The sequence below is a fragment of the Porcisia hertigi genome, chromosome 34 (assembly GCF_017918235.1).
Source record: "Porcisia hertigi strain C119 chromosome 34, whole genome shotgun sequence".
Classification (NCBI taxonomy): Eukaryota; Euglenozoa; class Kinetoplastea; order Trypanosomatida; family Trypanosomatidae; genus Porcisia; species Porcisia hertigi.
This window is the reverse complement of record NC_090593.1, coordinates 1611030-1631319: the sequence shown is the minus strand read 5'-3', so window position 1 is coordinate 1631319 and position 20290 is coordinate 1611030. Positions and strand designations below refer to the sequence as shown.

At 57.2% G+C, this 20290-nt stretch overlaps 5 protein-coding genes across 5 annotated transcripts; all 5 read right to left on the bottom strand.

Annotated features, from left to right (window-relative positions):
* Positions 1-815: 815 nt before the first annotated feature.
* On the bottom strand, positions 816-2801 carry JKF63_01982 (uncharacterized protein; the record flags this gene model as incomplete). The annotated part of the gene is made up of 1 exon (XM_067898025.1): positions 816-2801. One exon carries the CDS (start codon positions 2799-2801, stop codon positions 816-818), a length of 1986 nt encoding a protein of 661 aa, XP_067754182.1.
* An 873-nt stretch (positions 2802-3674) lies between these two features.
* Positions 3675-5171, bottom strand: JKF63_01981 (uncharacterized protein; the record flags this gene model as incomplete). The annotated part of the gene is made up of 1 exon (XM_067898024.1): positions 3675-5171. One exon carries the CDS (start codon positions 5169-5171, stop codon positions 3675-3677), a length of 1497 nt encoding a protein of 498 aa, XP_067754181.1.
* A 1312-nt stretch (positions 5172-6483) lies between these two features.
* JKF63_01980 (uncharacterized protein) lies at positions 6484-8931 on the bottom strand (the record flags this gene model as incomplete). The annotated part of the gene is made up of 1 exon (XM_067898023.1): positions 6484-8931. One exon carries the CDS (start codon positions 8929-8931, stop codon positions 6484-6486), a length of 2448 nt encoding a protein of 815 aa, XP_067754180.1.
* Positions 8932-10044: 1113 nt separating this feature from the next.
* On the bottom strand, positions 10045-10983 carry JKF63_01979 (uncharacterized protein; the record flags this gene model as incomplete). The annotated part of the gene is made up of 1 exon (XM_067898022.1): positions 10045-10983. One exon carries the CDS (start codon positions 10981-10983, stop codon positions 10045-10047), a length of 939 nt encoding a protein of 312 aa, XP_067754179.1.
* An 887-nt stretch (positions 10984-11870) lies between these two features.
* JKF63_01978 (uncharacterized protein) lies at positions 11871-19679 on the bottom strand (the record flags this gene model as incomplete). The annotated part of the gene is made up of 1 exon (XM_067898021.1): positions 11871-19679. The coding sequence occupies one exon, from the start codon at positions 19677-19679 to the stop codon at positions 11871-11873; it is 7809 nt and encodes a 2602-aa protein (XP_067754178.1).
* Between the last annotated feature and the right edge of the window lie 611 nt (positions 19680-20290).

The following is a 20290-nucleotide window of genomic DNA, read 5'->3' as shown; positions in this document are numbered from 1 at the left end:
TAATCCAAAACGTCAGACACCACTGCGACAAAACCCTGATGTGCGAGACCCGAGAGAGCAGATTAGAGAAACAAAAAAGGAAGTTGGTTGGAGGAACATGTAGAAAAAAGGAATGTTGACATGCTGCCAAAGGGGGGGGGGCCAAAGGAGCGTCCTGCAAGGCCGCTACGCGAGGAAATGAATCCGTTTTATTCCCTTCCTCCCGGTACGAGAGCGTCAAGTAAGAGTGAGGGAGCTGGTTTTGTGCTGAGTGCCTCCGGGAGAGGTGTGTGTGCGTGTGTGTGTGGGGGGGGGGGGGGTAGAGGAGGGGGAAGAGGAGAGAGTACATGGGAGCCTGGCTAACTCAGACCAATAATTTCTGCTTAGGCCACCCCTGCTAGCCGTCTCTTTCTGCCCGTGTGCAAGTCTACGAGGCATGCACACACGGGCGAGCAGTCCTCACCACCACCTTGCCCCATTGTCTTTTTTTCTTGTGCGTGTGTCTTTCAGCGTAGCCACAGTTCCTGTGCGAGCCGCCACTTCGGCCAGCGTCTAAGGTGCTGCGCACTCCCGGTGAAGCACGGAGTGCGAGGTGAGTGTGCGTGTGCGTGAGGCTAAAATCAGAGAGAAAAAAAAGGAAGCAACACATGCAGGAAGCAGCAGCAGCAGTAGCAGCGGCAGGCGCGATCAAACGCGTCTCCCATAGGCCACACTGGCAGTTCAGACTCGCGAGCACATCACACTCTATCACGTGCCCTTTTCGATTTGGGGCGGAGGCGGGGGCAGTAGGTCAAAGAAAAGTAGCGAGGAGAACGAATGCCGTCGGCCTTTTTTTCCTACTTCAGTTCGTCTTCCACGGAAGGCTTCGGCACCGAGAAATCAGCGGGGCTGCCATTTACATCCTCGCCAAAGCTGGAGAGGCTATCAATGGCAGACAGCAGCGTGTAGGCCCCGAAAATGTAGTGAAGCCGTTTGCAGTTGACGACAGTGAACTGCGGTGCGTCGAGGGGATCTGCAGCACCGCAGGGCAGCAGCCACACCAGTAGTGGCAAGCCAACTAAACGATCGAGAATTTCTGAGGGTACCTGGGATCGTCGCTGCAGATACTGCGCCACCTCCGCAGGCGATGCTTCCAGCAGTGCTTCTGCAGCGCACCCGTGAACAGTCGCGAGGGCCGTGCGTATGCAGTCGCTGAGCCACACACGCATGTGTAGCTTTGGGGCCAACTTCATCGCACTGCAGTGCGCACAAACGGTTGGGATTGCGGTAGCGGTGCTGTCCGACGCGACGCCCTGTTGCTGAGTTCGACTGCACTCTGTGCAAACCCACTTCAGCAGCGGCGGCACGACTTTTTGCACACGAGCCAAGAGCGGTAGTGTAGGGGACGATTCCTGGAGGTCTAGCACAAATTGCATATCCTTTTTGACGGCTCGCGCATCGGCCGTGGGATCGTTGGCGCAGCTAGCCCTCGTTACGGTGTCTGCACCACACCCGTCCCCTTCGCCTAGTGCAGTCACTGATGCGAGCGAAGCACGCTCCCCGATGTCTTTGTGTGGCACAAGCTTCACTGCCATCGTCGACGACCGACTGGAGAGCGTCTTGCGACGCTGAAAAAGCTGCACTGTGCACGGATGAAAAACCCAGCGCTCTCCCAGTGCCGGCTGCGCAGCTTCTGCAACATCACCCCATAGCGTCACATCAAGGGACTGACCGCTGCTGCTGCTTCCCGCATGCGCGCTTTCGTCCCCAGTGTCGGCCAAGGTAACCACTGATCGCCAGACACGGCCGCGCTTGGTGCTGATTTGTGTGCTTCCCTGTATTTCAACCACCGTGCCCACCACGGAGACACACCCGCCGATCTCCGCAGTCTCGATCGCCGCGGCAACGCTGATCAATTGCTTACCAACCTCGCCTATCACTGCAGAAGCGTTAAATGGGAACACCTGCTGTGCAAACTCCGCTGTGAGCTCCTCCTCAATCGACTTTTCCACAAAGTGCAACTCTATCGGGGCGCCACTTTCATCTGTGCCCCACCTCACGACCCCGCGCGCGAGTCGGTAGCAGCCGTGCAATCGTATGCACTCCATCAGCGTCTCTCCGCCCACAAATATTGCCACAATCGCATCCCCGTGCTCGTCTGCGAGGAGGCACCGCAGCAAAAAGCGGGGATCGCCTGCAGAACCGCTACTGCAGGTGGCACTGTTGCTACCTGGGCGACTTCCCTTTGGATTCAGGGGGTATTCGCGACCCCTCCAGACCACCCGCGCGGCAATGCCCCAATTACCCAGCGCCCGCTGGGGAGCGTCCACAAAGTCACGTATTGCAATCCTGTGCGACGGTCGCTGGAGCGTGGCGGTGGCAGGGCAGATGGCATTCCTGCCTGCGTCCTGCCGCTGAAAGAGAGACTGTGCAGAAAGTTGAAAGAGTGCTTCGGCGCACCTCGGTTCTCCGAGGAGGCGGTGCGTGCTGTTCGAATACCTGACGTTGAGCGGGACAATCACGTTCAACCCATTTGCTGCGGTCACCAGAACATGGCGTAACAGCGTAATACAGCAGCCGATCTCAATCTCAAACGCGGCGACAGCGTCTTCCACTGCGGTGCAGGGTGGGACTACCAGCCAGGCAACCGACTCGGAATCGGACACAGCCACGTAAAACCGGGACGGCCCAGGTAACGCAGCCCGTGTGAAGGGGGGGTAACGCTGAATATCCACCACTTGAAGGGTGGGGTGAGGCCACTGCTGCCGCCACGCCTCCATTTCTTTTGGTGTCTGTGACTGCACCAGCGACGCCGCACAAAACCCCTTCGTGAGCGCCTCCATTCGTCGGAGGAAAAAAAAAACTCCGGAGAGAGGGGACACAGGGCCCAAGTACGCCACGAGACGCAAAGCTGGGGGACACAGTGGTGGCCGACAGATGCTGAGCGGCGTGAGGATAAGAGCCGCACACTGTTTTTGCCAGGGTGTTCGCACTGACACTCGCTAAGCGAGTTAGCACAGCGCCCGGTTCGCCGAAGGAGTCGATGAGCGTGAGAGACGGGGGAGGCAGGAAGGCGGCCGAAGGAGAAAAAAGGGGGGGGAGCAGAAAGGGGCTTCAAAAAGTGGTGAACTGAAAGTTGTGAGAAAGGAGAGGGGGGTGGAGCGCGGCAGCGAGGTGCGAAGCATGGGTGTGCGTAAGAGCCGCACACGCAAAAACCACGCACACGCCACAGATTAACAACGTGCTACGAGGTTTGGAAAGGGGTAAGATGGGCTCATCCGGTCCCCTTGAGGGGATGAGACTGTTATGTGCATCCCGCTCTCTAGCGGGCAAGTGCCGCAGTGCCTCTTCCCCTGATAAACTGTTCTTCCCTGAGTGCCTGCTTTGCGTCTCTAAATGTGCATCCCTCTCGGTGCAAAATTGTCACACGCCAACATATATATATATATATACCAACAAGGCACGAACCGCGACACAGATGCACGCACACACTCTTGCAGAATTCGAGTTGGGCTTCCAAGGGGGGGGGGAGGGGAGGGGGGAGGGGACGATCAGAGTCATTACGTGCGATGTTCTCCTTTTTCGTGCGAAGCACCAACGCCGCCCTCCTCTGGGCCTCATCGAGCGGCATCCCAGAAAAAGCTGCACGTTCAGAATAGAGGTGAAAAAGCATGAGACAGTCGCCGTGAACGGCCCCCGGGAGTCAAGTCTAGATATCACGAGAAACCCTGAAAGAGATCCTCGCGCTTTAGTTCTGTGGTGGGCATGCGGAAGCCGCCAAGAAGCGTTGTCTTCGCTTCGGAAGTGGTAGAAACGGCGGCCTGGTCACCTGCCGTTGCTTCCCCTGCTTTGCTAGCGCTGCCACCGCTATGCGGCACAGTCTGCGGTTTTGGAGACGGTGTAAGGGGTGACACCTGCACCTCTGACTTGTCGCGCACCACATCTGCGCGGAAAGCCGAACCATCGAGCGAAGACGACAGTGTCGTCGCTCGCTGTTTGGGAGACGACAGCCACTGGGTCAGATTCATCCAAGTCCTCTGGCTTTCCTGTGGGATGGTGGCCAGGTGTTCTGCTGCGAACTGATGCGCGCCGCTAGTCCGATTGCGCCCGGAGTAGGCCGCCCACCTATGATCCAGCGGTTTCCACGTATTCACACTACGCCAGGTCTGTCTGGCGGAGGTGGGTGAGAGGGCGTCTGTGCGGGTAGCGCCCAGCGAGCTTGAAGAGCCGTACTTGAGGGTGGGCTTGAAAAGGGAGTTGTGCTTTGCCGAGTTCATCAGTACCGCATTCCCACGCACACGCAGTGGACTGTCGGCGAAGTACGGCCGCGGTGGGCTACGCTGACGAAGCGGACCCCATCGTTGCGTTGAGGTCGCACGCTCTTTGCTCCTCTCAACTGCCACATTACCGGGCATATCCTGCAGTGGCATGGCAACTCCCGTGTGGTGCGACGGAAAGCTTTCGATCGCGCCTGTTGTTGTCGGTGGTGTGTATGCGGGTTGAGAGGTATCGAGCCCACTGGCGTGAACAGCCATTCTCGATTGGCTTGCCCAACGGGGGTGCACTGCTTCGTTCTTCTCTCGTTCTTCAACACGCCGAAGCGACCTCTGAGTCGACTGCATCCGGAACAGAGCGGTCCTCGTTGACTGATTGGAGGTACTTTCCATCACAGGGGCTGAGGGGGGCGTCACTGTAGACGACTGCATCACGCCAGTTCCTGAGAAAGACTTGTGCGCGGGTGACAGTGAAGAGAGCGCCCCTGTCGACCACAGCGGGATCGGTGCGTGCCGCTGATACTCCCTTGCCTTACTACTGACACTGTCTAATGGTACGTCGACTGGGTTGAGATGCCTCTGAGTGTAATAGTTCCGGCGGAAGGTTTCTTGGCTGTCAATGTCTTGCTGCAGCTCGCGGCGGTAGTCCTTGAGGGTGTTAGGGGCAGTATTTGAATCGAAGGTCTCCCCCTTCTGCCGCACCCTCGTCGGGGCCGGAAGGCCGGAAGGATGGCCTGGGTTGGCTTTCGTCGTCCTGCGCAGAGCGGCCTCCTGCAGACGTCGATTCCGCTCTTTCCGTATGACGTCCTCCAATGCCAAACGTTTTTCTCGCAGCCTCTTTGCTTCCTCTTCCAATACGGCTTTGTCAGGCACCACCCGTTGCGCCTCAAGTACATGGGATCGGGACGCACTCACGGCGGCGGCGGCGGAAGATATCATGGACTCTGATTACAAAAAAAAAAATGCCTCTCCAGCTGGTGGGAGTCGAATGCGGAGCGCAGGCGTTTGCGCTGGTGGCGCGGGCTTTACCCAGTTTATAGCAGTTTTGAACATCGCTTGGCCGGTGCATTTTTGTACCCGTGCACCAGAATCGATTTTGAAGTGATGAGAGTATACGAGAGCAAAGGCAGTTCAAAAATAAAAAACAAAAAAAAACTCAGTCGGGGGATGAAGTGAGGAAGTTGCGTTGGCAGAGGCAGCGGGGCCGTGGTCAATGGGGATGAAGCTCAGCAAGCTATTCACGAAATGGGGGAGGGGAAAGAGAGCAGTTTTCGAGGGGGGGGGAGGGGGCAAGTTCGCAGCACAGCAGCGGAAAAAGAAAGCTGTGACCGCATCTTGGAAGATGCCCCCTACTTCGATTCGCGGGAATATGCGTTTTCCTAGTCTAACGAGACGAGGACCGGCATCCGTGGGTGCGCCCACCTCTTCCATCAGCGTCCCCAAGCTCCCTCTCTACGTCACTAATGGGCGCTTTAAATATATATATCAATATAACACATGAATCAGCACATGCACTTATGTGTTCACCCATCTGCGTTTGCCATCTACTTGACTTTGTTTTCTCCCACACTAGCACAACCACAAACATATCAAAGTGTTATACAGATACGAAGACCAGGAATACGATATGATATATATATATATATCACATTTAGAAGTTCGCTGCCGACTGCCCCCATCAATCATCAGTTGTGCATGCACATGTGTGTGTGTGTGTTGCACTCCAGATGAAGCCGCACCTTGGTGATGTCCACACACACACACACACACACACACAAACCACCACGACGAAAAAAAACAAAAAATCACCTGAGAAAAATATCAGCTCCGACAAAGCCGCGCAGTGCAGAGGAGAGAATTTGTACCACGACTTGTGAAATAAAAGCACCCACAACTTGGAGAAGTGAAGCGAGCTTACTACAATGAGGGAGGGGAAAAGGGGGCGCGAGGAGGGGGGGAGGGGGAGGGTACAAACTCAAGGCCTCTCCATCAGCCGGACAGCCGAATCGGGGGACAGGCAGGCAGGCAGGCAGGCAGGCAGCCAAAACACACGAGGAGGAAAAAAAAGAGGAAGGGGAATAGCCGAGTGTCTATGACAAGAGCTCCCCAATGCGCACCACCGTCGGCTCAGCAACAACAAAGACCGACATGAAAAAAAAAGGGGGGCGACATTCTCAGCATCCTCTGTACTGTAGCGCTTACTCACTGTAGCCTCTCCCTCGCTTAGCCATGCAGACATTAGCACGGGCACTTACTGCCACGCTGCGTTAAGAACCTTGCGGTTCACAAAGTAGCGCGCAACAATGGATAGCGCAGCGAAGCCGAAGACGAGTGTGATAAGAAGGGGTTTGTTAAAGTCACTATTGAGTAGATCAAACGGCTTACCGGACGAGGAGCGCACGTAAAATATGTCTAGACCTGACACCACCACGTGGCAAGAGCTTTCCAGCAACGTGGGCTCGGTAGTTATCTTTCGGGGTAAAGCGATGCGATACTTGTGCGTCGCGTACAGGAAGCCGGGTAGCAAGAGGTGTGACAATTGGCGGTCCTTCTCATTCGGCAGTGGCATTTGGTTGCCGGCAAGAAGCTGTCGCAGCTCCACCACCACTACGCGCCCGGTTGCGTAGGCGAGCACAAGGCTCTTGCGGGCAATCGCGCTGTAGGAGGTTGTGACGCTCATGTCGGCAAGCGGGCCGCCAGAGGAGCCGAGAGTCGTCACCGCCACAATTGGCGGGCGAGTCGCACGTGAGCTGAACTGGCGCTTCGTATTCACGAAGAAGGAGGCGATAATCTGCGGAATCGTGGCACCAGCGGTCTTGGATACGACCGGACTGTTCTCGTCTTCAAAGAGCTCCCAGACGCTGAAGCAGTAGCGCATTTTCTTGGCGTCGAGGTAGTAGTAGACAATCGTATGCTCCACAACCACCATCTTCACGTCCCCTTCCACGTTGGCATGGCGGGTTGTCGCCAGGACGCTGCCCGTCACCGTATCGATCGCAGTGATCACCAGCGACGGCAACTCCTCCTCAACCGGCTCGTAGTGCGCCACAGCGATGACGTTGCGCATTGGGTAGGTGCGGCGCACCTCCTCAACCTGCTCTTTGCCGGTGACATTCGGGTATACACGCAAGTTGTTGACGATATCCGTCCGACGTGGCTCACTGCCAGTGGCGTAAGCCACAATGGCCGAGGGCAACTTCAGTGCCCACAGTGGGCGAGCACCCGCCTCGGCGGTGACGCTGTATCCCTCAATCGTGCCGGATGTGACGTTGCTGACGTAGGTGTAGTAAACGCCGTGCGGAGGAGACCCCGTGACAGAGAGGTCCCTCGCTACCTGGAACTCCGGGGTCGAAAGGATAGCATTCTCAGAGACGGATACCCTAGTAATACGACGCTCCGCCATGTCGATTACGAGGTGGCAGCTGATCGCGCCTGATACAGCGTACACCACGGCGCTTCGACCGTCGTCGCGTACAGTCAAGTGACGCACCTGCACGTCGGCCATCGACGACGCTTTCAAGGCCGCCACCAGCTCTTGTGAGAAGTCCTGGATGAAATCCACGTGTGCACCGGAACTCGCGATGGGAATCGAATAGAGAGCGCCAAAACGGGAAACCAGCAAGACGTTCTTGTTGAAGTGAAAGTGGTCCAGCTGCTCCATCGGCTCCACAATCGCGGTGGCAGCCACGTTAGCCAGCGCCTCGAACCGACGCCACAGAAGGCCCTCGGCGGCACTCACGAGAAGCAAATTGTGCGCACCCGTCTTGATAAGCACCACCACGTCGCCGTCTTCCTTCTCGAATGCAACCAGGGGGGAGGCCATGGTGTTGCTGGAGATGTCAGCGACCGTTTGGTCTGCGTTCGGGAATGCGATGCGCAGCTTGTCCTCCTGCGTTTCCACGCGCACAACCCCGGTTGACGCACCGGAGTAAGCGTTCCTGACAACGGCGATGCCGCAAGCGGCGCACGCGTCCTCACTCTCCTTCCCTTCGGCAGAGAAAGAGCGGAGTGTGGCAGCGTCTCGAGTGGTGAAGTACCCATCAGCAGCGATGCTCGTGACAGTACCCGCAACGCTGCGTTTTTTGGCGAGGGTGTCAAGGCTGAGCACGTCGGCAGAGTCGTCTCCGTGGTTCACGAGAAGTACAGAGCCAGCCACGTACATATTCGACACCCCCCGCTGTAGTGCAGAGGCGCCGACCGGGATGGACTGCTCTTCAGACGTCATCGAAAACTCGTAACGCCTCAAGTGGTCGCCGTCGTAGGTGACCACCACCGCCAAGTCGCCCTCCACGGAGCATGCAGCTGCCAACAGCGTCTTGCTGACACTCTGTAGTGCATACGTTACCTCAATCGATCCTGTTGTGGGGTCAAGCAATGTCGCAACACCGACATTGTTCACCGTCAGCACCGCCTGCCGGCCAGCAGCGACGCAGAGTGGCGTTGCAGAGGATATCTGACGCCACGTTAGATTCAAGCCACCATAAGCACCAACGTCGATCGCCGCCACAGCGCCGTCTTCAGAGGCGACGTAGAGCAGCTGTGGGGTTGTTGCCACTTGCACAGTGCTGCTCTGCACGCTGCCGATAAGATGCAACATCCAATCACGCAGACCTTGCTCATCCTCATGTATGGCAGTAGCTGGGATGCATGCGAGCAACAGCGCCATCGCGACGCACACAACTGCCACGGCACGAAACATTTCCACTGCCGTGTCTATTTAAAAAAAAAAAAGAAGAGAGAAGTCAAGTCACCAAACGACTTGGAAATGGGAGACGTTCCGCACGTGTTTCCCAAATTGCACGGAGAGGGGCGGGGGAGCCTAGCTCGGGTGTTCGTCCTTTCGTTCACAAACCCCGACACGCGCAGAGGAGTGTTTGGGAACGACAACACACCACCAGTCTGGAAAGCCTGGGTCACGTCGTCGTAATCGGTCTCTTCGGCGATTCGTGATCTGCCACCCGCCCTCACTGTCTTCTCTCCCTCTCCCTTTGGCCTACCTAGTGAAATACTCTCGCTCGGTGAACGTGCTAGTCTTGGGTCGAGCGCTCCTCCTTGTGTGCGCGTGCGTGCGTTACAGCAAAAGGCTCTACGTGGTGCGGTTACTGATGCAGTTGGGTGTGTTGGTGCGGAGCAGAGAACGGGTACATAGACAGGTGAAAATAAAAAAAAAGGAGGGGGGGTGAAGAATGAAGTGAAGGGGACGTGCAAGCCGTTGGCGTTTGAGCAGAGGCATCGGGCTCAACGAATCTAAAGAAAATAACAAGCAAACCCACGAACACGGTGAGTTGATGATGCAGCCAAGAGAAAAGTGCAGCAGTGGGGAAAAAGCCGATTTGGGTGGCCACACATCAAACACACCATCACGACACACAGACTCGCTTTTTTTTAGTCGCGGTTTATCTCATATGCCTTAGGGCGCATGGGAGAGATGGTCAGGGAACAAGCAAAACCGTGGTCGCAGGGAAGTCGTGTGTATGTATGTGTGTGTGAGAGAGAGAGAGAGGGGAAGACACACACACACACACAGTAAATCACCACCACCACCTTCACCACCTCGGCCGCTGTTCAGGTCCACGAAAGGTACGCGCTTGTAGAGGGCGACGTGCTCGGTCGTGGACTCTGATTCTTCATAAACGAATACGCGTGTGGGTGCGCTGAACCGAATCTCAACCACCCCGGCGCTCAAGGAAAACACTCCAACCGGCCGAGTCATGCAAAGTCTCGTCTGCTGAGCAGAAGTGAGTGAATGCGTCTTGGAGTACTTCGTCTGAGTCCAGACTCCCAATACCACATTCTTCGTCACTGCCGCAGTTCACTGCATCGTGGCCGTCTCGTTGATCTCACCCAACATACCGCACGACTGAAGAAACAGCGAGGCAATACTCGGTTTCCTGGACATCAGCGACTCTCCCTGCGTGTCGAGCTTGAGCACCTTCACCGCAGGTAGGCGGGCGCGCAGTGTGGCCTCCTCCTCCGGAGAGCAGTATGCATCCTTGCCGCACAAGTAAACGACGGTAGGCTTGATGAACTTGCTGTCGGAGGGTGCACTCAGCTCTAACGGCTCGGCGTACTGAAGAAGATCTTCACTGTACCGAAAGCGAGCCCGGCTACGTCGAACCTCCGCCGCTGCAAGAAGCGCAGCCCGCTCGGCCGGATCCGGTACTTTATCTTCAAGGTATCTATTCAGACCCTCCAATCCTGTGGCGTTGACCGGAGCGTTTCGCAGAAGTTCACCGACAGGATAAGAGAACGGCGTGCATCGCTGCAGCTGACTTATGTCCTTCACGAATAGTGTGAGAGAGGAGAAGGCGTCCGGCGCGTGTAGGGCGGTGCACAGGGCAACAAGAGATCCAAAACCCATCCCGAGAAGTCCCCCCTCGGAGTGGAGAATGTCCTCCTGCATTTTGATGATGTCCGCTGCGGAGGCGAGTAGATAAGAGGAGGCCGATGTCATTGGCGCCGCTTCAGAGAAGTTGTGTCCGCGTAAGTCAGCGCAGTACACCTCTAGCGGCTCTGTCGGGGTCAACCGAGACAACGGAAGATCTGCCACTGCCTCGTTGAGCAATTGCTGCCATGAGGCGCAGCTGCCCAGGTAATCGTGAATGGCAATGAACTTTGCTGGCGGGCGCGTGTCCATGTGCCATCGAAAGGAAGCCAGTGCGTAAGAAATGGCTGCAGGACTCTCCGCAATCCTCGTTACCCCCGGGGCGGGCGCTGACTTGCTGAAAACAGTACGGAGAAACCCACTCATGCTTCTCTCTCTCTCGCTCGTGTGCGTCTCGGTTGATTTTTTTGACGACTGCTTCGAATCCACAATGTGTGTGTGTGTGTGTGTGTGTGTGTGTGGGGGGCATTCACCCACTCACCGGAGAAAACCGGCCAAGCGGAATTGGGAATGGAGATGACAGGGGAGGTGGGAGAGGCGAGGCGAGGCGTAAAAGAGAGGGGGAAACGTTAGCCATGTCGACTAGAGAGAAAACATCTCTGTGTGCACATGAGGAAATCCAAACCGCTGCGTTCCCCATTTTCCATGTGGGTTGCGGTGGGGGGGGGGGGGGGGACACACACACTACATCCGCAGCGCAGTACGTTTCCGTGAGTTGTCCTCAGGGTATAGCAGAAGCGTGGCAAGCATCCTCAGAGACGGTCTTCATGGGGTAATGATGATGTGCTTCAGACGACAAGCCCCGCCCCGCCCCCTCCCGCCGCGGCGCTACACGTGTTCCTGGAACGCGTCCCTGATCAACACTGACCTCACCAGCTTCGTCTTCCCTTTCTTGTCTGGTTGACATTGTTGTCGTGACTCCCCCCCCCTCCCAACCCTTTCGTGCACTGGCCACCAAGGATACGCTCAAGTCAACAAAAACGGCCCCCCCAAAAAAATGAGGGCCAATAGAGAGAGAGAGGAGCTGGAGAAAGAATCCACCAGTCTGTAGAATACATCGTGCGCAAATCACATGCGCTCATTTACATCGACAGCGGTGGCAAAGGATGCGCACCGGCGCACGATCCTCTGTTCAGACACAGCGCACATGAGCACACAAGAGAAAGAGACAGAGAGGGCAAAACGTTGTAGTACGCGGTGGGTGTACGACCGCGTCCTCTGGCGACATCCCTTCCCGCTGTGATACCTGGCGTCTACGTCTTTCCCTTTGAAGGAACACCGCTGAGAACGCCGTAAAGCGTCACAAAAGGAACTTTGGAGTCTTTCGACTTCCCCCGCAGCTGTTCGACAACCGCTTTGCCGGATGAAGTCGAAGTGAGGCAGCGGCGAGCCAGCGCATCGGTCACGGATGGACTGCATGTAAATGCGTTGGCGGCCACAAACTTTGCCCCCCGCAATAGGAGAAGAGTATGCACCATCCATCTTGGGTACAGCGAAGCGCTCGGGGCCTGTCCCTTTCGTGTTGCCGAGAGCGACAAGCGAAGACGCTCCTCACGCTGCTGAGAGCTCCTGTTGGAGGCGCCGTCAGCTAGTATGGCACTGTTCAGTTGGGTGAAGCTTAGGGAGGCAAGGTAAGACCACGGCATGACATCACTCAAGGACCCGCACATGTTCACCACAAGCGAGCCCGGGGCGGCATCTCGCAGCATCCAGGTCAGGTATGAGGCATCCGGTGGCACCCCAACCGAGCTGCATGTCATGAGAAACTGCAGGGACACCTTCGACTTGGAGAGATCTGCGCCAAAGGTGGTGGCGATCGACTCCGGGTGATCACCGAACATATCGATGAAAGACACGACAGGATCCAAGGTGGAATTTTTCGTGGAGGTGGGCCCAGACTGCTTCGGCGCTTGGTGTGTGATTCGCTTGCCGGGGCGCTGAGGCGCGCCCATCTTTGATATCACCACCGCAGCCCCCAGCTCGCGCAAGACGACAGAGCAGCAACTCAGGACGCCCGTCTGCTCCCAGGGAAACGGCTGCAGCTCAGGGGCCAGACAAAGATACAGTGAGGATTTCTCACAATACAGATGCAGGGATGGTTGAAAATCCCCAAACAGTTCGACTGCGACGGCGTTTAAATCCCCCAGCGCGCCGGCCACGTCCTCTGCCGTTACACGCTCCTCTGAACTACCGACGCTCACACTATCGGCACTGCCCAATCGCTTCAGCTTGCGTGTTTCCATGCTCTGCAGGGTGTCGGCAAGCTTTTCCCACGATTTCCGAGGCACACACTTGCGGCGCCCCTCAACAACGCCATCTGGGTGGCGCAGCGTGACGATGCAGAAGCCAGATCCACTGCTATCCATAGAGACAGACAAAACAGCACTGTCAATGGCGTACGGCGACACCTCTATTGCGTTGCTTCCCTTTGGTGACGGTGGGGGTGCAGGCACCACAGCGTTCCTCCCCTGAACCACACACAACACACTGCAGCTGCGCAAGCTGCGCACCATGGGCGTCGTGGATATGACCTGGTCAGCCAATTGCTTGTAGAAGGTGGAGTTCCTGAAGAGGGGCGGCACCGCGCGCATCTGCCGCCATAAGCGACCCTCTGGACAGTCTATCATATCGCCCACGCAGCTGCGCCACAGAAGTCCGACAAGTTGACTCGTCTGTGTTTGCTCCGACGCAGCGGCAGCCATTTCAGAGCGATCCCAAAAAACTGCAAGGTGGCTCAGCACGCCACTCAGCTGAGCGGCCATGTCAAAGTGGCAGTGACGAACACACATCTCAATGCCGGAAGAGATGCGCGCCACAAGTGTCTCCTCCTCCTCTGTCATCTCTCTCGGGAGTGTTTCCAGGTCAGTCTCGCTCTGCGTAGATGTTTTCAATGCAGTTACACTTTTGCGCGTGCGGCCGCCGGGCTTGTCAACGCGTGGCTGAACAATACGCGTACGATTCCACGCCGCCGTCACAACTGCCTGCGCTCCCGCTTGCAGCTTCTCGTCGACAAGGTCCTCGCACCGCTCCAATTTATCCTCAACACGTTGAAGCACCTGTACCTGCGTCACGGCCACGAGGATTGCTGCTGCGAGGCGAGTGTGAGGCCACCGGCGGCAGTGGCTCGCCGCTTTTTCCAGCAGGGCGGGAACTGAGGACACAGCCAACATCGATGCGGCATTGGAATCCGTCACACTGTAGTGCTGTAGCGCTTGCTGAAACTCCTCTGATTCGTCCCCGAAATCGGTGTGCCAGCGCGCACCGATTGCGGTGGCCTCCGAGACCGCCTCAGGTTCTCTGCCGGCCGTGGTGATGGCTGGCGAAGACGACACCGCCGCGCCGCGGAAGAGCTTCAGCACCTCTCTCTCGCAGCGAGCGGGGGCGTTCGACGTCGGCAGCCCTAGGTCCTCCATCGAGAGACGGCGAAAGGCGTTGAGAAGGCATGATGCGAGCTGGCTTGCCTCGAGGCGGTTAATGGCAGTACAGTAGGAGATAGAGCCCTGCCAGAAGGCCATGCTAGTGGCCACGGCAGCGCTAACATCCCCCTGAGTGGGAGAATCCGGCCCTACTTCTGGAAGGGTGTAGGCTGTCTGCAGTTGATGCGAGAGCTCGTCCAAAGCTCTTAGCTCCGCCAGCAGCAGCAAAAACCGTGCCCGTGCAACATCTACATTGGCGCCGTGTTGGGCCAGCCAGTGGGGCGTCACCCGGTCTCGCGCATGCCACTGTGCGTGCATGGTGTAGAGCCGACTGAGCAGCGTAGGGCAGCCCTCGGTAACAAGGGGAATCTCTCGCAACAGCACCCCTGCGGCAGCGTGAAGTTGCGCTTGGAAGGGGTACGTTGGTGGGCACGATATTTCACCAGTAAGCGGGAGCTGCTGTGCTACTGTGGTGAAGAGACGACTCGCCCAAAACTCAAGTCCTTCCTTTACCTCCACTAGAACGCATGCAGCGTGGACCGTATCAGCCTGCCTGCTGGCGGCGGCAGCAGCAGCGTGCCACTGGCGGAGCCGCTCACGCACCGAGCCGACCCACTGCACAGCCTCAGTGGTGGACTGGGCGCTCATCAGCGCATCGAGACGATCGCCACAGAGATCTACCCACAGACGAACCGAGATGATGGACGGGGTGGGGGTAGGTTCGGTGGCGCCAATCAAGTCCAAGGCCTGCTGGAGGGTTCGCAAAGAATCCCTGTAGCGCGAGCATATAGCCTCGTGGCGAGCGCGAACGCGAAGGGCGCGTGCTCGGGTGGCCGCTGTATTCCAGCTCACACACTCCAATCCACGGCAAAGTACATCGTCAGCCAGGGTAGCGGCCTCTTCTGTTTGACCAAGATGAGCGCGAATCTCACATTCGCTGACCACCATCACCGCCTCCCAGGAGGGCGAAACGGACTTGCTCTCTACATCCCTCTGTACTGCTTCCTCTACAAGGGCCTTGGCGTCCCCCAGCCGGGAAAGCGCGGCTACGTATGGGGAATCGCACAGCCCGCACGTGGCAGCTGCGACGCACATTTTCCAGTTGCACAGCCGCTGTACGAGCCCAGAGCGAGCGTCGTCCTTGGCGTCTCCAAAAGCAAGTACAGCGGCAAACCGCACCCATGAGTAGACCATAAACGCGCGAGCCTCATTGCCGGTGCGCGTGAGGTAGTCGCCAAGATCCAGCAAGCATTGCCAGAGTCCCTCTGTGTTCAAACAAAACTCCTCGTCTGGCACACAGCAGCGCAACCGCTGCGCCGCTGTAGTTGCCTCGGCGTGGCCGTAGTAAAGCGACGGGGTAACAGGAAGCTTTAGGACCAGATCATCCTCGCTTGAAGCGCCATCGAGCAACCACGTAGCGCTGAGCTGCCACAGACACAAAATGTAGTCGAGCATTACATTAGCACAGTCGCGGCGTGATGCGGGGGTTGTGGTGCGCTTCACGGACTTGAGAGATGTTGTTCTCACTTCAGAAACGGTGTAGTCCGGCGTCATCCGGAAGAGCAGCGAGACTATGTGTAGCCCCAGAAATGCGTGATGGAAGGTCACACCCATGACCTTTGTGGTGTTAGTCTTCCTGGTTGACTTCAGCGTGGCGACGGGTCGCTCGGTGGCTGTGGCCACAGCCACATCACTCGTTAGGTCATCATTGTGCAAAAGACGACGACGCTGTGCCTGCGAGGATAGAAAAGACGCTGTGAGGGACGCCTCAGCCAGAGTAGCGTGCCAGCGTTGCACCTCCTCACCGCTTTGCAAAATAGGCGCTGCCTCGGGGAGCCCTTCGAGAATGCGCAGCGCCTCTTGCAGGGGTGTGGTCACCTGTGCCAGGGAAGTTGAGTCCCCTCGCTGCAACGTTGCCGCATATGCATGCTCGAATAGGCACTGCGCTCTGAGAAGTGGACTGCCTTGCGAGGCGGCCAGCGCCAGCGCGAACGCCTCTCCCTCTTGGCTCGCGTTCCTCGATGACTGGGCTACAATTATCCATCCGCGTACCTGCAGTTCTGCCTCGACGTTCTTAGACCTCTGCAAAAAGTCCTCGATGGTGGGGTTACGGTAGCACACCTCCGTCATCTCCCATGCCCTGAGTGTTTTTTGATAGCGCGGAGGCAACAAGTCCCGCAGAGGGCGGAGCAGCTCCGCTAACCGGCAGACGTCATCCTCCTGCCCACTGGAAAACGAAACGTACACAAGCACGCAGCTTAGCTGATACACGACATCGATGAAGGACTCGCTCCAGCTACGCTTCGGCAACTGCGCCAGCAGCGCTTTTGACAGCAGCATCCGCAAACTGGGCAGCAAAAATTTTGCGGTCTTTAAGGAGACACGACTAGTTCGGAGAAAGTGGTAGTAAAGGTTGTATGCGTTTGTGATGTGCGCCACCCTCGACGCGGCGGGGCCTTGCACCGCCGCGATAGCGGAGTTCACACAATTGGTCAACAGCAGCTGCACCGCCCTGTTTCGTACATCACTGTTGAGCCCATGCAGATGCTGGGCCCGAAGTCGTGCTTTGATAGAGAGCAGTTCTGAATATGCCTCCCAGTCCTCGGCGTCTGGTTTCGGGAACGTAGGGAGTGCTTCGAGCTGCGCCACAGTCTGCACAAGCGAGATTTTTTTGTGAGTGCTGCTGTCCATCGTCTTGCCAAACGCAGCGGACACGCTGGCGCTGAGTGGGGGTGACGGCTGCAGCTCGAACAAGGAGCCCCAGCCCAGTCGATTACTGGCGTAGAGTTTATCCGCTATCTCGCAGCACTCCAGTGCCACTTCCTCAAGTCGCAGCTGCACCGCCACGGCGGCCAACGAGGCACAGAGACGCACGCAGGGATCCTTGCGCAGGAGCGCACGAGCATCGTTGAGAACTAGCGCCCTTTTATCAGGTATCGCCGACGGTCCAGCAAGTACGCCAAGGAGAACCAAAAGTTGCTCTTGGGGGTGGAGCATCAACGTTGCCTTGTCACCGACAAGCCGCGCCAGGGCGGGAGAGAGTACGGCGAGGAACCACTTTTGCTTTACAATTGGGATCATGCGTAGCGCCTCGAGGCACATTGTATGCGCACGACGAAGCTGCGCGTTCGAAGGCTCGCAGACCCCGCACGTGCGCACGTACTGGACGAGAGCCGCGAAGCCGTCTGCGCCGATATTCTTCGGCAGTGAAGAAGTCACTGACTCTATTGGGTGTTTTGCCTTTTCGAGAGACTCGGCGACGAGTCCGAGGACAGATGACGTCGTGATGTCCGATAGCAACTCGGCGTCCTGTACTTGATCATGCTCAAATTGAGCGGTGTAGAGCTGTTGTAGTTCCAGCAGCTGCTGGAGGTGAGGGCGATACTCACCACGTGCGTAGAGAGCCCTCTTCCAGGTGAGAAACGTAACGCACGCGTTCGCCGTTATCCAACCACCGCTGCCGCTGCGACGATTCTCCAACTCCGACCCTCGTTGGGCTGCCTCGACCAGAAGAGCCGACAGCCTGCCTTCGCGGTCCCCGGCAGCGGCAACCCCCGCGTCTGCTAACATGACTGACGGCGCCTCCTTTGGGCCCCTGTGCACGTCCAGCTCTTCTAGATGCCGTAACGAAATGGTGGCGGCATGCAAGGAGGCGATGGCTCTCACCTCCTCGGTGTCCACGTCCCCCGCATTTGGTAGAGGACAGGGAAGAGCGCGCAGCGCCTCAGCCACGGCCATCGCCACAGCATACAAGGAAGGGCTCAGATCCTGCATACACAGCTCCAACAGCTCTCGGTACAGCTGAATTGTTGAGCGCCGAGTGGTTGGGTTCCCGCGGGCAGACGCTCCCTTCTGCGCATCTGTGGCTTCAGTGGTGGTCTGTGGACTATCGCTTTCCTGGACGACCGGCGGCAGAAACCTGAAAGCCGTTTTGATCAGCGCCATTCGCTTCAGTGGGTTCGAAATCCAGCGGGCCTGCTCGATGGCGAACAGACAGCGGTCCTGTCCAGATGTCAAACTGCCCTCCAACTCGTCTCGTATCTCCGTCTGACGCTGGAGCCATTGAAGCTGAAACGACCACAAGGGTGCTGCCTTATAGGCCTCCCCGCGCTCGAACTCTCGTTGAAGCAACGGCAGCAGCTGATGAAGCGCACTTCGGTTGTCCTCATCGTACGCAAGCTGACACTGCTGCGTCCCCGCTTGGAGAAACAGCTTTCTCAGCGCTGGAATGGAAGCCTGGGAGACGTCTGTCAGCACTGAGAGTGCCACCCGCACGTCGTCTAACGTGCCAGTCTGCAGGAAAGGAAGCACTAGGTTCCACAAGAGCGATGCCCCGACGCGCAACGTATATTGTCGCTCGCTGTCGTCATGAATAGTGTTGGTGTTCTTGAGCACATCGACGAGTTCCTTGACGAGGGGGCGAAGCTCCGCTCTATGCGCTGCAGAAACGCTAGAAGCGTCGGCACACTTCGCCAGACGATTGAAGCCATGGCGGCGTGACCCTCGGACGACAAGTGCGAAGGCTGCAAAGCTGCGCACGCGCCGATTCGCGCTGTAGCGCTTTCGCTCAAGCTCCTCTACTTGGTCCGGGGAAAGGGTCCCGTGCAGGCTGATGCAGAAGAGCACGTCCGTTTTCACCTCATCGATGATATCGGACTCTGTCACGGCAAAGGAGTCGACGAGTCGGATCACTGCAGACGGCCTTGCCGCCAACTGCTTCTTCCTTCCACGTGATACTGGTGCGCCCGCTTCTGGTGGTGGTGGTGGTGCCGCCTCGACGCCTTCACGCAGAGTACAGTAAACGCTTTGCAAATCCTCCTTGCAAGCATCCATTTCTATCAGCCCACCGAGCACGAGATATGTGAGGAGGGCCGCAAAGAGCACAGGGCGATTCCGGTAGCTCGGAAGCAAGTCGGAGCGAGTCTTTGAGGAACCGCTGTTCTTTTCCTTCAAAAAAATAGAGCCAGCAGCGACACGCAAAACCTGTACAAAAAGCCGCTGGTTGCCCATAAGAGCAGCCGCCTCAAGTGCGGCGGCAAAGCGAACCACGGCGTCCTGAGGACGCTCTGCGATGCGAAAACACAACGCGGCACGCACTAGCCACTGCACCAGGGTGTAGCCGCCCCCGATGTGGAGTTGCTGATGGAGTGTGGCGAGGAAGGCCACGGTGTCACAGACGTCGGCCTCGTGTCCCGCTGTCAGTAGAGGGCTTACGATGAGCCACAGCGTGCGAACGCCTGTCAACACGGCATCGAGGCTATCAGGCCACAGCTGGACAGCTTCTGCCAAAGCCTGAAGAGCACGCGCTGCTCCGCCCACGTACTCCTGTACTTTTTCTTCTTCGCTCAACGTGGCGTTCTCGTCGACGTGATGAAGTGAAACCAGAACCTCACAAAAGACGCGACGCACTGTTAGGATTCGGGTTTCCTGTGCAGTGCCGATCCCCTTCAGAAGCTCCGCCGCAATGGACCACTGCTTGAGTTCCACCGAAACTTCAGCGCACAGTAGGCGCAGCTCTGCCGATGAAGTTCCCGTAGACGTCTCAGCAACCTGAACTTCCCGCACGATGTTGCACAGCATATCCGGGCGGCGGTATATCCGTGCTGTGGATAGCAGCTGCTTCACATGGCTCGCTTTGACTGGCATCGTTCCTTTTAAAGAGGGAAGTTATTCTCGCGGCACAGCTCTGATGGAGTTTTCCAGCGAGTTGCAAAAAGGGAAAGTGGGAGAAATTCCATAAAGGCAACCACACACACACACACACACACAGAGAGAAAAAGAGACGCAGGTCGGCCCACCCTCAGAAGAAAGGCGAGGAGGAGGAGGAAGAGGGGGGTGAAGGGGGGAAGAGCAGAGTCGAGTAGATGGGAGAGGAATAATACAAAAAAAAGAGAAAATGGTGATGATAGTCACCAAGACGCAGACCATATAGAGCGAAGCAGCGTAGAACATAGCCCAAAGGAAAGGGGAGAGAGGGGGGGAAAAAAGGGGGGATATATGTGTGCTTGTGTGTGCTCTCTTTTGTGCTCACACATCTTTGAAACGCTTTTGATTTTTTTTTATTATTTGCCTCATTTGTCTTTGTTTTTGTTGTATGCTCGCGTGCACCGCTTTCGCACGACCAAAGTGCACTCGCCCCCACACACGTGCAGGCAAGAAAGAACTCTCTCCGATTTAGCAAAGTCAATGTTTGCGCGTAACAGCGTCGAGACCAGAGAGAGTTCAAAAAAAAACGAAAAAGAGGAGGAGGAGCGCAG